General features: G+C 43.5%; 1 protein-coding gene across 2 annotated transcripts in view; it reads right to left on the bottom strand.

Moving 5' to 3' along the window:
• spryd3 (SPRY domain containing 3) overlaps window positions 1-14,254 on the bottom strand; it is a 47,284-nt gene that overhangs the window by 8,430 nt on the left and 24,600 nt on the right. For both annotated transcript variants that reach the window (XM_069526329.1, XM_069526330.1), the window contains one exon: window positions 4,187-4,244. In XM_069526329.1, coding sequence (XP_069382430.1) covers window positions 4,187-4,244 — 58 coding nt within the window. The remainder of the gene's footprint in view (window positions 1-4,186; window positions 4,245-14,254) is intronic.

Raw genomic sequence — 14,254 nt, 5'->3', positions numbered from 1 at the left:
CCTTAAAGCCAGCACCTGGTGGTCGTCACTGTTTTTCTTACCGGCGACCACCTCGCTGCGGTCATCCGGACTTTTGCATTAACGCCATCATCGGGTTCTCGCTCCGTGCAGCCTCGGTGCCAAACCCTGGTCAACACCTGTAAGCTAATTTTAAACTCTCTAGTCTCCAACACAAATTTTAACATTTTCCACCACATCGCGGCTCCAAATTGAGCCGGCTTCCTGGAGATCGATTTCCACCCTTTTTAGTACCAGAGCACACTTAAAAAAGCAACAGAAGATATTATTGTGCGCTCGGGAACAAAAATAGCCGCACACAGCTGCCTGCCAAACTGAATTATACTCAGACCTTTTTTAATATAACAAGATTATTTCAATGTTTACCAGAACGTTTTCTAATTTAGCGCTGTAATGATTTATTGTCTGACAATAACTTTCCTATTTTTTCCCAAACATTTAAAGGGGGAGCACAGCACTGATGTTGTTCAGTTCAGTATATTTGTAATTAAGGTGCTCGATACTTAGATGTATGTGAACACCAAATTTACCAACTGATTAAATTAACACATCGTCGGGCTTTTAGGGAAAACAGAACTTCGACTGTTTTCAATCTCTCGTTTCTGACGTGATTTATGTTTAGTTTGTATATTTCCATGTGAAGCACTCGTATTTCCTTGTTGTTCATCTTTCTGAACTCGGGTTCGTTGATGAAAAGGTGCAAATACAAGCATTAGGGCCACGTGGAAGAAAAAAAACCAAAAAAACGATCTGAGATTTTGAGCAAAAAGTCGTAATATTACAAGAATAAAGGAAAAAAAAAAAAAAAAAAGAGAAGAAGCTGTGACATCACGACGTCTTCTCTGGTCCGTGTTGTTTTAAAAAGGTTTTTTTATTTGACAAATTACTTTCTTTACAAAGAGTTCTGTCATCACTGTCATGGCCTCTCCAACCACACACACACACACACACACACACACACAGTGGAGCTGGACAAACTCTCCTTTGCTTTTATTATTACATGAATGTGCACATTGTGCTGCAGAGTTTTTTTTTTCGTGGCCGTAATGAAACGGACACCGTGGCTATTTTCAAATACCCTTGGATACCGTATTACCACCCGACCCCAGTGAAAACAGTTGTATAATGTCTTCTGCGGCTCCACAGGGAACTTTTGAAAATATAAGCCAGCATTCAGGAGGAAGACGGATCAAGTCTGCGGAACTTGACCTGTACTAGTGAATAAAAGTCCAGATATGTAGGCATCTGCTGCTTCAATTGTAAAATGTCTTTTTTATTAGTTTCTTGTGATCCTCTTAAATTTATTCAGGCACGATACTCGATTCCTCTTTTTACATCCATATCAAGTCATAAAACAGTGATTCGCTTTTCTGATCAGCTCAACTCAGAGATATTTAATTTACTTTGAACTATAAAGAGCAGCAACTCCTCACATTTGACATTTTCACTGATAACCAGGGAATCCTCTTGAAGAACAACCAAGCTAATGTAGGAGGGGGGGGGGGGGGGTTAATATTTATACGTGCAATTTGGTGAAGATCCAAATAAAAATCCTGTGAGGAAGTTTTTTCAACCAGATGTAAACCTGTAACTACCACCGACGTGCTAACGGACAGGATTTTATTTTCAACAGGACTGTTGCTGGAGGTACTGAACGTGTGTCGAGTGACATTTTTTAGTTAAATATTCAATTTAGTGAGAAAATCAAGTGATTAATAAAGATAATAAATAGGAGTTGGACATATTTACTGTAAAGTGCTTTTACTGTTACAGAGACAATATCATCCAAACTCATTTTTGTCCCATTAGGTAAGAAGACGATAATATCACCCTGCACAACATGTTGCTACTGAGTAATTGTTTTTGCAGAACCTGAGCTGGAATCAGATTAGACCCCGTCACTGATACACTGTGCAGAAGTGAGACTGAGCCCTATTATCTTGGGAAAGGTTGGTGGTGAGGGATGGATGGCGGCGGCGGCGGTGGTAGGGCACAACCTTCAGCTGCGGGTGTTGAGTCATAGCACGTGTGATTCACTGATGGGGGGTTTAGATGGTTAATGAGGCTTGCTGAGGAGCACTCAATGGTTGGATGGCTGTTTGCTCCCGATAGGACCCACAGGGGCCTACATGGGCCCACTTTTCCACACGGACCATTTACTTGCGGAGCCAACACATAGGATGGAAGTCCACGCCGGGCCAGCTCTCAATACAAACACGGGTGGTAACACCAGACTGCGCCAGAGAACTCTCAAACTATACAAGCTACACAAGGGAGCAGCGATGTGGTTTGCAGTCAGTTGTATATATAACTGGAATAAATCTGGAGTAAAGTAACAACCTTAAAATAATGCAGCAATACGCATCACATGTGATCCAGGTCAAGACCGGTCGCGTGTCCAAAACAACGCACCATAAATTAAGGTGCCAGAAATAGAGCTCAGGATTCAAACTGTACATGCAAAGTATAAATAAGATACTAAATCATTATGTAATTGATGTATTTGCCTCCAGGCTGAATAATATAACTTTACAGAGCCGCTGTATTCCTGAAAAGAAGTGATACGATCACTACGGACGGGGTTTCAACAGCCTATATGAAGCTCAGACCTGCCAAGAATATTCTGGCAGAAATGTTTCCTTCTAGACACTGAGGTCAAATACAAATGTACGTATAAATAAACAAGGCACCACGAGTCGTAGCAGCGCCTCTTCACAGCTTGGCTGGCACCGAGCAGGAAAACCAAAGTGACACCGCTGAAGCCGTTGGTTCTTAAATCAGTCCATGCTGTGGTCGTGCGGCCTTGTGTTTGTAGGACATTAAGTTTTGGTCAAACGATTCTCGAGGCTCTGCAGCTGCTCAGGGAGACTCTGGGATGTATGGAGCGGTGAGGGGGAGACACTGTCTGAAGAAGAGGCCCTGGCTGTTGATTTTAAGTAGCTGGATCAGAGCCTGCACCTTAACCAAAGCATGGGAAGGCAAACCTCATACGCACAGTGTGGAAAACCACACGCATCATTTTAGTCTCTAACAAATAAGATTAATGGGAGCTGTGCTGGGGCGTGCACATTTCTGTGGTGTCCAGTGAACGGCAGCCAAACCAGACAGACCGCAGCGCTAGACCTCTGGGACTGGCACGGTGAGCCTCTGTGAATGATTGGTCTCGTCTGTCACTCAGCAACGAGGCATCATCCCCAGACCCCGGCAGGACACACAGCATCAACTGTTATTACTACCAATGTATCCAGAGAATGAAGTCTGCACCGGGACACGAGGATTTAGGACTATAAACATCAACTCGAAACATAAATGGAATGTGCGGAGTGAACAAGAAAATGTGTTTCGATAGATTGGGAGGTCAACTGGAAAAGTATATACAAAAAAAAAAAAAAAAAAAGAGATGTGTGGGGATTCATGGACAGAAACTGACATTTGTGGCGTGTGAATCCGAGTCACTGAGATCCCATGAGAGAGCGGTTAACAATGCGATGCTTCAGACCAGAGTTATGTTGATGAAAGCCAGCAAGCTCCTAACTGCTCTGCACAGATAAGGACTAACAAGATCTTGACTGTGACAGTGGATTGTCAGATAAAGACTTGGCTTCCCACTGCAGCTTGTAAGGTTGTAATAGCAACCACCTACCTGCTGCAGCTGACGCAAATTCTCATAACACGGCAGCGGCTAATCTCTTAGCACTGATAGCGAGGGGTGCTGAGGCCTGGAATGGGAGCTGTAGGGGTTTTGTGCAGATGCCCGTGCAGATAATTCTCACAGGCTTGTGGTCACAAACAACTCACACCGAATGTGTGTGTGGAAGCGAAGGAAGATGAAGATAACTTTGACTAAACTGGGATGGCGATACAATCATTCTCCTTTTTCTGGTGCTGTCACCATCCGTCTTATCTGCGTTCTGTCCGTTTCATCTGCCTGCAAGCCTCCTTGATCTCTGTTTGTGCGAGGCACCTCAGCATCCAGCTGAGGCGGGGCCCTGTGATGTTTGCATCTGAAGCCGGCAGATAGATGCTTAAGAGGAAGTATATCAAATGCATGTATTTCATTCAAAAACAGACTACAGAGGAATTCCACGCATACGAAGGAAGTGACACGACAACTTCTCTCGGGGAAAATAAATAAACACAGAGAAGAGGAATGGGGATGAAACCTCACCTGCATGGTAGGCCACCGACCCTCTGCTCCAGCCCGGGTGTCTGTTCCTGGGGTAGTCCTTCACAAACACAAATACACACACAGATTACAAACACACAACTTCACCGTGATGGATGCGATTGTTTTTGTGACTAAACCGTAGACTGAGCGTAAAGATGGACGACATGACAGCTTCCGAAAATGAAGCCAAATCACTTGGATCTGTGGCGGTCGGCTGAAATATAGGTCATCAACCCTGCCTGCTCCACGTTAGTGGACAGGACAGGGGACAAACAAAAAAGTTTTTAAAAAACGGTAAACGTCTCTCAAAGATGCTTCCTGTCATTTTCGTCGTCGTTCTTATCACAAGTGTTCGTGTGTCTGATGAGTTTGGTTTTAATTTGATGATATAAAAACAGGGTGAAACATCGTGACTGACGCTTGTTCAGTGGGAGGAAGTGGAGACGCGTCTTTATTTTACGATCTTTGGGACGACGTTACACAGTTTAATGATGGGTGTGGCTAATCGATGTGTTTGGGAGCAATAACATCTATGACGGAGTGAGAAGATGCTCATTTGAGTCCAGTCGGCTTCTTTATTATATCACATTTTGAGTCTGATAATTGTTTTGATCAACAAGTTGTGATTGTGGAGGAATTTTACAGCTTGAACGAGCGTCAGATGTAAATGTTCCTGTCAGTCTGTATCACACTCACATCCACCGGACATGTCACGTCAAGTACAGAGCGAAGAGTTGCTTTGAGTGTATATTTAAAACATATTTTGTTGCTTGGACAGATTTCGCTCCAGCTTCAGCTCTTCTCCTCGCAGTCACACTGCTTCTGTGTGAAAGTGAAAAGGGCGGGACGATTTCATTTGTCAACACTAAACCTGGCAGTCTATTGTTTGGGGAATTTTGATTAGACTTGTTGCAGCGCGGAACAAGAAATCCAAGAGCAGAAGTTTCTTGTGCACAGAAGCAGCGTGAGGAGAAGAGCTGAAGTGCCGTAAAATGCCGTGAGCACAAGCAGAGCAAATCTAAACATAAGCAGGAGTTATTTGAGCGCGAGCGCAGGGTTTAGAGTGAGAGCATTACACAAAAACCTGAACAGGAAATCAATAAGTTCTGCTCTGAAACTGGAAGACCACACTCTTGAATATAGAGAGGGGGAAAAAAAACAAAACACACACACACGTCCTCACTTTTCAATCCATTCCTCACAAGTTTATTCTTGCAATAATAAAGTCGCCACCCTCCAAGCTCTTTAAAAAGCAGAATATCAATCTTACGACAACTCATGCACATCGCTCCAACACGTGTAGCAATCGAAGGTTTGACAGACGTCCTGCACCAACTTAACCTCGCAGAGGGTTTGAGTTTCGCTGACGGTCAGTTCACACATCCACAGCTGAAGATGAGAATCTCCTAACGGCCGTCTCACCTCTGAATTACTAAGTAGAGCGTTTCCCAGTGCAGTAAATTCTGATCTCTGCAGGTTGAATCAGGTTGCTGGACTCTTATACCGATGCTATATGACTACACGGACTCCACACGATGTCTCAGCGACACGCTGGTCTCTCTCTACATCTGCCTGCGTCTGCACAGTATGGATGTCTCTCTGCAGGCCTCATGATGCCAACAGAAATAACTAGTGGGCCAACTTTTGGATAAGATCAGAGTATGACTCAGAGGTAATTACCAGAGATTTTTATCTGTCTTCTAGGCTGCACCTCAATTACTGTAGAAACACAATAATGAACAAGAGAGGAAGGACGAGGAGGAGGGAAATGACATTATACTCCTCTTTCATCTCTCACTTAACTACTTCTAAATGCTTTCTTGTTCATATTCTTGCAGGTAAACTCTCTCTCTATTTCGTTTCTGCTAGTACTAACAGGCAAAAAAAAAAAAATGAAAACCAAAAGGCCCTTTATTTTCATCTTCTCTCAAGTCTAATAAATCCGACATATGACCACTGTGACGTCCAAGAAAGACGAAAAGAAGGTCAGCCTTAAGCAAGTCACTGTAAAGGAAAACATGGCTTTATCCAAACAAAAGAACAGCCCGATGACTGATGAAGAAACCGAGAGAGGCAATATATTACTCATAAGCAAAATAAGGCAAATTAAATTATTACTTTTAGCACCTGTGAGGAGCAGAGATATGAGTAATGGGGACGCAGCAGACAGCGGCCAGGTCAGGCCAGGCAGCGTTGGAGGCCAGGACATCAGTGAAACATCAGCGATCATGTCTGACAACCCCGTTGGGGACTGAGGAAGAGGAAATGGAGATGGATTGTGGGGGGAAGCGAGCGAGCAGGAGGAGGACAGAGTGAGACATCAGCAGAGGAAGACAGAGAGACATGGAGGAATGCAACTACTGCTCCAAGCCCGAAAGCCCCTGATCCGCCAAGTCTGCTCCTCTTTCTCCTCGTCTCAACCGCAAGCCTGAGGATTCCTTTGGCTGACTGGCATGTGGGCTTCATCTCCGCGAGGAGAGGAGGAAAGACTGCGTGTTTGTTTGGTCTCTGATTGATGATCCACAGACTCACATCTGATCAGTGATTTGGAGGAACTTGCTGAAATAAGACAACATAAGGAGCGGCAAAAAAAAAAAAAAAAATTAGGGATGGATTTATGGTGCTTTAATGTGAACCGCAGACTTGTGTCTGATAAACGGATCAACTGGTAAATGCCTGTTTTGGTTGCTGTCTCCTTAGTAATTGTTGTGTCCATCATCTCTAATTCAAAACATCGTCTCTGTGTGATCTATCCGTCCCTTCGCTACAGAACGCAGCTTCATAACATCACATTATCTGAATATAACAGCATCAACTGTTGAGTAAGGTCAGTCGGTCGGTGGACCCCCTTTGGCCTAAACTTGATTATCTGAAAAACTATCGTCTGGGTTGTTGTGGAACGGCCCCCGGAGGATGAAACACACCATTCCATCTTCTTTGTCAATACTAGTGCAACGCTGCAGTACAAGAGCAATGCACTGAACTCTGATCATCTCCTGACATTATCTGTGGATGTCCAAGTCGGTTGCTTGAGACATTCTCCTGCCAGCTCCCTTGTAAAGATTATGTCCAAGTGAAGCCCAGGTGGGAAATCAGCAGGACATAGTCTGGACAACTATTCACCACGAGCGAGTGGTCACGAAGTTTCTAACACGCCACAAGCGAGAGTGACAAAAACAAAAAAAAAAAGAGAAGCCATACGTAAACTTGGGAAGACGAGATTCGAGAGGGCTCGGCGATAAGAGCAGACGCTGCTGTGAATAAGAACACGGGAGCTCCACAGCGGAATTTATACGTGTCGTCCCGTCTCCTGCCTGCTCTGCTGCCCCTCACCTGAACGCTCAGTGTGGTGTACAGGAGATTCTCCTGCTGCACTCTTCATTTGTGAAAGTCGGGACCTCATCACGATGAGGACTCTTTGTCTGGAACAAGTAGCTGCAGCATCGGCCTCTTGCACACGTGTGAAACCATCAAGTGCACATTACAGAAATCCGCAGACTGTTGACAGGCAATAAACGGCTTTTTTTTTTTTTGGGTTGAAATTAATTTGATATATCGAAGTCCGTATTCCTGCCAATAATTTGGGGCAATACAACTTTACTATTTAATAGCCACCTGTGTCGAGGAGAAATACACTTTGCCAAGGAGCATTAATCACGGGTGTCAAAGAACCACAAAAGCAACAAACTGACTGAGGAGTAAAAAGATTTGTTCTGTGGGACTTGGAGCAGATTACGTCTGATAAGAGAACATTCCAACCTACTGTGGTTTGGGAGTTACAACAGCCACTGTGATTTTTCAATCGGGGGTGGCGCCACTACTTCACACCTACACTTCTGTATCAACATATGATGAGATGAATTTCAGGGGGGAGAACGTTAATCAGCTGGTCCCATCTCTTTCGAAACATGGTCGATACCTCAGCTGGAATCAGCGAAATGCAGGCTGCTCCTCAGAACAACACTGACGTTGTGTCCGCGGCGTGGCGGAGAGCGAGAGCCTGCAATATCAGATCCCCGGCTGCAACACCAGCGTCTCCAGAGCGGCCTGCATTTCCACACTGTGGCAGAGTAAACAAGTCTGAAAGAATACCGAAGAGGTGGAGAGGTGCGGGCCGAGAGGAAAACCACGTGGAAGGAGATACCCATCATCTACTGCAGATATATCAAACTTGCATATCACAGAGGTGCCTAAAAATATAACTGAAGCTGTGTGTGTGTGTGTGTGTGTGTGTGCTGAGGTTCGGAACAAGGGAAAGTCGGGGGTTTTCTGTTTGTACCTGCCCACACCACCTCACCTATAGGGGTTGGGCAGAGACTGTGTAGGGAACTAATGCAGGTCTGTTTGTGTAACCTTGTGTCATCAGGCTAAAACCTCTCGCTCCCGACACGATAACAGCAACCGTCTGACATTAGCTGATGATCTGACTGGAGAGAGGAAAATTACAGCCCATCTGTGTGTCTATGTGTTCGGGCAAGTCTGTCACTTTTTACGGATGCGAGTGCTTTCTCTATACAAACAGATAAAACTGATACAATACCGAGTTTGTTCTGTTACTGAATGGGTGCTTAGCAGTGTACTAATACACATATACACACAAACACACACACGCACACACACATATATATAAATATATGGAAATTATAACGGTATAAGAGATGTTCAGATACCAGGACTGGAAATGACTGTGATACCGCCAAAAAAATGCCAGGTCCACCATCGGCAAATATACGACTCTGAGAAAACTGCAATTTCCTGTTGCCAGCACTCACTTCTTAATCGCTCCGAATCAACAGCGATGCAGAACTTTATTCAGAGCGGAGAAGAAAACATTTGTGGCTAAAACATCGTGATAAATCACGCTGCAAAGTTTCAAAGGAAAAATATTTAGTTTAAACTCAAAAGGTGTTTTTCTTTTTGAGGCTGCACAATAACAGCTAATTAAAAGATTTATTTTATGTTATGACATTCTGTAATAACACAAGTTCTATGGCATTCGTTCTCTGTATGTATTCCTGTTCCTGGGATCATCATCTCGAGCGAGGCCGTAAAAAAATATTTTCTCAAATAAACGGTTCATTGTTTTGTTTATTAAACGTCAGAAAACAGTGTGACGTCAGCGTGTCGCCTCATACGAACATTCAAAAACAGAAAGTTCACTGGCATCTACGAAAAACAAGACAATCAAATTCTCACGACACCAAGACAAAATTATAAGATAAAATCTACAAAAATTGTATTATACAATTGTTGATTAGAAAATGAATAAAAACCGACGCATTTGATAATAACTGCAGATTAATTCGATCTATTCCGACACCGGGGAGGAGGCTGAGTCGCTGGGAGTGATGGTGCTGTGTGTTCTACAGCTTCCAGATCAGAGGCTTTGGCACGGTGGCTGCTCTTTTGTTTTACATGAAACTGACCTCTAGGAATAAACAGGGTCACAGGAACAGCATTTAAAAGTCTCTGGTAGGAGGACTGCTGCATCACAGGAGGAAGAGGAAGGGAACAGTTCCCAGGACCTGGGGCAAACAAGGACAGAGGAAACGCTGCCATTCCTGTCCGCAGAGCACTTTATGTTTCTCCCTTGTGCGTAGGAATGCATACTGTGTTATGTGTTGTGTGTGTGTGTGTGTGTGTGTATGGCTTTACAGCTGCGTAGGTACAAATAGTGTGAGTGAGCCAATACATTAATCATTAAGTCATGGAGGGACAAGGGTGAACTGAGAGAACTCACTGACAGCATCTTTCCCTTCACTCCTCAATCACAAGTACGACACCTATCCATCAAACTTTTTTTATTTCACATCCTGTGCTCCCCCGACCTCTCTCTTCACTTCCTGCCCCCCCCCCCCACACACCCACCCACCCACAGACTGAAGATGTTTTCTGAAGATTTTCAGGTTTTTTTTGTTTTTTTGAAAGCACATGAGGGTCTTCCTGCTTTTTCCTTTTATTTTTCTACCTCCTAATGTTCTACCTTGCTACCCCCACCCAAACACACACCCAAACACACACACACACACATACACACACACACACACACACACACACACACACAAACACACACACCCATCTAACCCCTACACTTTTCCACCTCATAACTAAGGCTAGATCTCTCTTTGTCCCACAGCCTAGCAACCGGAGTGTGTACCGGATGAAAAACAACCTACCAACATACCAAGCATATGCATGATGTACATTCATTAAGACGCTTTCCTCCAGCAGAATGAGAATGAGAAAGCAAAGGGTCACGTCAGGTCTAGGAACAGCGGTGGGGTTCAAACAGGTCTGAGATAACAAACCTACAGAAAACACATTTGCCCTACATAAAAAAAAAAAAAAGAACATTAAAAATCAGCACGAGTTCCTCCAACTTCCCTGTTGGACAGGAAACTGGCAACAGTGACTCTGGGGATTGCAAAAATGTACTTCCACATTTTTTTTTAAAACCCAATTTGAGTTTAATATCTTGAGTCTCAATTTTCACTTTATACTTTATACTGCAGATATGGATTTTAACCAGAATTAACAGTGAAATTCAAACCATGACCGCTCAAGTAAACAAGACTAATAGTTGCTGGCGGCTCTGTGAGGATGCACTTATGTACACGCTGTGTAGTGTTTACCATGCACACCATCTTATTGCTAGCGTTTTCTAATTAGTGGTAAACACAACGCTGCAGCTGATGGTTAAGTCATTAGTTTTGCATCCCAAACATCATTATATTTAACGCAGATGGGTTCATAAACGTTAAATCATGGCGCCTCGTCCAGCCAAACTTTAACCCCTGAGCCGCTAATAATAATAATGAAATACTTAAACATGTTGCAGAGGTTTTCTTTATTCTTATAAATAAGTGAAACCTGCGAGAAGGTCAAACAACAGCCGGGGATCTGATCACAAGTGGACAGAATTAACTACCTGCTCTTTAAAATACTTCTCCAGTGACGACTTGTGATCGGATCTCACTTCCTGCTCCATTTGAAAATAATCAATCAAGTGTTGATTCTACACAGACTGAGTTTACAGATGTAGATGGGGGGGGGGGGGGCGGAGACTAAAATAATTAAATAATTAAAGACCGATTTTCCTCATTTAAGAAAAGTATTGACCATTATGTGCGGATCAGTGTTGATTTTGTGGCCACTAACAAATCAACCATCACTGAGAAAAGTCAAAAATAAATTCATTGTAAAACTGCAGCAGGTCGGAAACGTCAGCAGAGGAGACGTCCTTCATGTGAGACCCAGGACTTTACACCATGTGGCCACATGCATCACAGACCGGAACTTGACCACTTGTGAGTGGATCACTCAGGACGGATGTTAATACAGAGTCTGAACAGGGTCAACAACTATTTACACTTGAATTAAATTTCCCAAGATGGCCACCACCAAGTCCAGGATAGTTTGGCTTCATTTTCGTACGAAGGGAAGAAGTGGAGACGTGTCATCCGTCTATATTTACAGTCGATGGTCTGGATGGAGAGCGTTTGTGTCACGTTTGTAAGGTGAAGATCTACTGCAAAGTTTATCCTGCAGTCAGGAAGCCCAGCAAACAGAAAGAGAGAGAGAGAGAGAGAGAGAGAGAGAGAGGAATACTCCGGCAGTACGCAGGGTATATGAGTGGATCTGTGTTTATATTCAAGCCTGCGTTCTTACCACAGGATGCTACGTGTAAGAGACCAGCATGCAAACTTGCGACTGCTGTAGAGTAAACAGTCATTACCCAGGGCCTTCAATTTGGTGCTTTATCACCTCTCCTGGACTCCGGCTTAATATCTTTATAATGAAACCCAGATGCAGGGAGAAAAGTGGTGGAGCAAACAGAAAGGACAGGGGAACTCTGAGGAGGTAATGGGACTGGAGTTATCACCTCTCGGTTTCTTTCTCCCCCATGGGAACACCGAGAGGATGTGTGTGCACATGAACTCTTTTTTTTTTTTTTTTTTTTTTTGGTTTAGCAATTATCAGAGGGTGTTCTAGTTCTAGAAACTGTAATAACTGTACGTATGTATGTTTTCAGCCCTGTCCCTTTGTTTGTTGGTTGATTTGTTCGTTTCTTTATAAGCACGATTACACAGAAACAGCTGAACGGATTTCCATTAAACTTGGTGGAAGGATGTGGTAAAGGTCAGGAAAGAACTCATTCCATTTTGGAGCAGATCCAGGATTCATTTGTCCTCATTCTTTAACTTTGTCAGATCGGCCATTTTACCAAAAAGAATAAGTAATCTTGATATCAGGGGACTGAAATTTGGTGCAGTGCGATTGAATATAGTTTTCTTCCATTTCTATCAGATTATTGTTGTTGTTCTAACGGTGAATTGTCCGCAGAATGTCCTGCTGTTCTCACATGGGCTCACTCGAACATTATCCAGAGTTTTTACAGGGAGGCTGGCAGGAGAAACTCTTGGAGAACGTCCGCAGCAACTGACTCACACAGCTGCTCCAGATACTTTCAGGAGATTACCTGGAGTTCAGCGTGGGTCTGAAAGCAGCTGCACAGATTGCTGAAGTTACACATCCACTCGTTGCTGTGAGTTTTGACGGTCTGGTCATTTGCGCTCACCACAACTGGACCCATAAAAAGAGAGAAAGCGAAAAGATAGCCAGACCTCTTCCTTTGTATAAATACACCCGATGAAATCAAGTCCAGAAGAACCAGCTGCAGTTTTAAAATCTCTGTTTTAGCTGGAGAACTCTGGAATGGTGCTAAAATTGTGCTGCATTACCAAACCAAAACATGTGAGTGTGGATGTAGCCTGAGTGTGTGTCTCTGCTGCTCAGCCACTTCTGTCTTCAGGCCTCTGTAGCTCTCTTTGTCTTCATGTTATTCAATGACCTGTGAGTTCCTCCGTTCCTGTTTTATATAAACCGCCTTGGAGACCTTGAAAAATGTTGTACAAGTTTCATCATTTACTTTTGTTATTAAAAGGAGCAGAGTTTTGAACCTGGGGGAGACGGAGCTGGCAGCTCTCCGCAGGCCTTGGCTCCGGCAGTCGCTAATAATTCACACTCATAACACTTTCGAGGCTAAACTGACAAGGTGTAAAAAACTCACAAATCATGAACTCTGCTGTCAAAGACATAGTTACCGAGTCAGAAGAATAATATTAGGTAAAAATCGAATGCAAATAGTTTTTATGAGAGAATCCATCTATCAGGAAGACGACATTTATACAAGTTTAATCCTGTTCTAATGAGCCTAACAAGGCCGATTCCAAACAGCTCTAGTGTAACTGGTGCAACATCCTTAACTGTTACTGCTCATACTCAACATCTTTGCTGCGGCGAATTGAAATGTTAACCTCTATTTTATTCAGTCTTGGCACCTCTTGCTGTTTATCATTCGTAGTCAGTGCCAACACATCTACAGGTCTGCTTGTTTTATTCTTCAAAGCAGATCAACATGGGAATAGTTGCTCGCAGAGCTGCAGTGCTAATGCTGAAATGGGAACCGTATGTGCATTCTTTGGAAAAAGAAATGAGGGCTCAAATGAGAGGTGTTAAAATTTCTCTAATTGTATTTTCCTCTTGGAAGTGTTTCATGTTCCCAAAGTAGGCCATTAGATCCAAAAAGAATGGCTATGCTGATGGATAATAGGAAAGAATTTTTTAAACCTTTATTCAACCAGGACAACATCATCGAGAGCAAAAAATCTTTTGAATATTACTTAGTCGCACGGAGAAAAACGCGAAAGGAGACAAAATTGTGAAGAAATAGAACTTTCAGAATCGTTTGTTACGAGGCAGTTTGAAACAATGCATCGTGAGGAGTCTGTCTCTGGTTCCTCGTTTTGGATAATAAAAGCATTTTAATGAAATGGATTCCTCAAGCTTCATTTCCTTCTGCAGCGTTTAACACGCCACAGGTGCGGAACAGAGAGAAACACGACGTTCTGAGAACGCTGAGAGCATCCTCCGGCTCCGCTCTGTCTAAAATCGAATCTCCACCGTGGAGCCGGACTCTGTGCTGCGGTGATCGTCGACTGGAGCGTCAAGATCTCGCTGAGCTGTGGCTCAGCTGTCGATCATGATGTTTCATCCCGTTGTTACCGG

The sequence above is a fragment of the Paralichthys olivaceus genome, chromosome 6, assembly GCF_024713975.1.
Source record: "Paralichthys olivaceus isolate ysfri-2021 chromosome 6, ASM2471397v2, whole genome shotgun sequence".
NCBI classification, from domain to species: domain Eukaryota; kingdom Metazoa; phylum Chordata; class Actinopteri; order Pleuronectiformes; family Paralichthyidae; genus Paralichthys; species Paralichthys olivaceus.
Note: the sequence above shows the minus strand (reverse complement) of the source record. Positions and strands in the feature narration are given on the sequence as shown.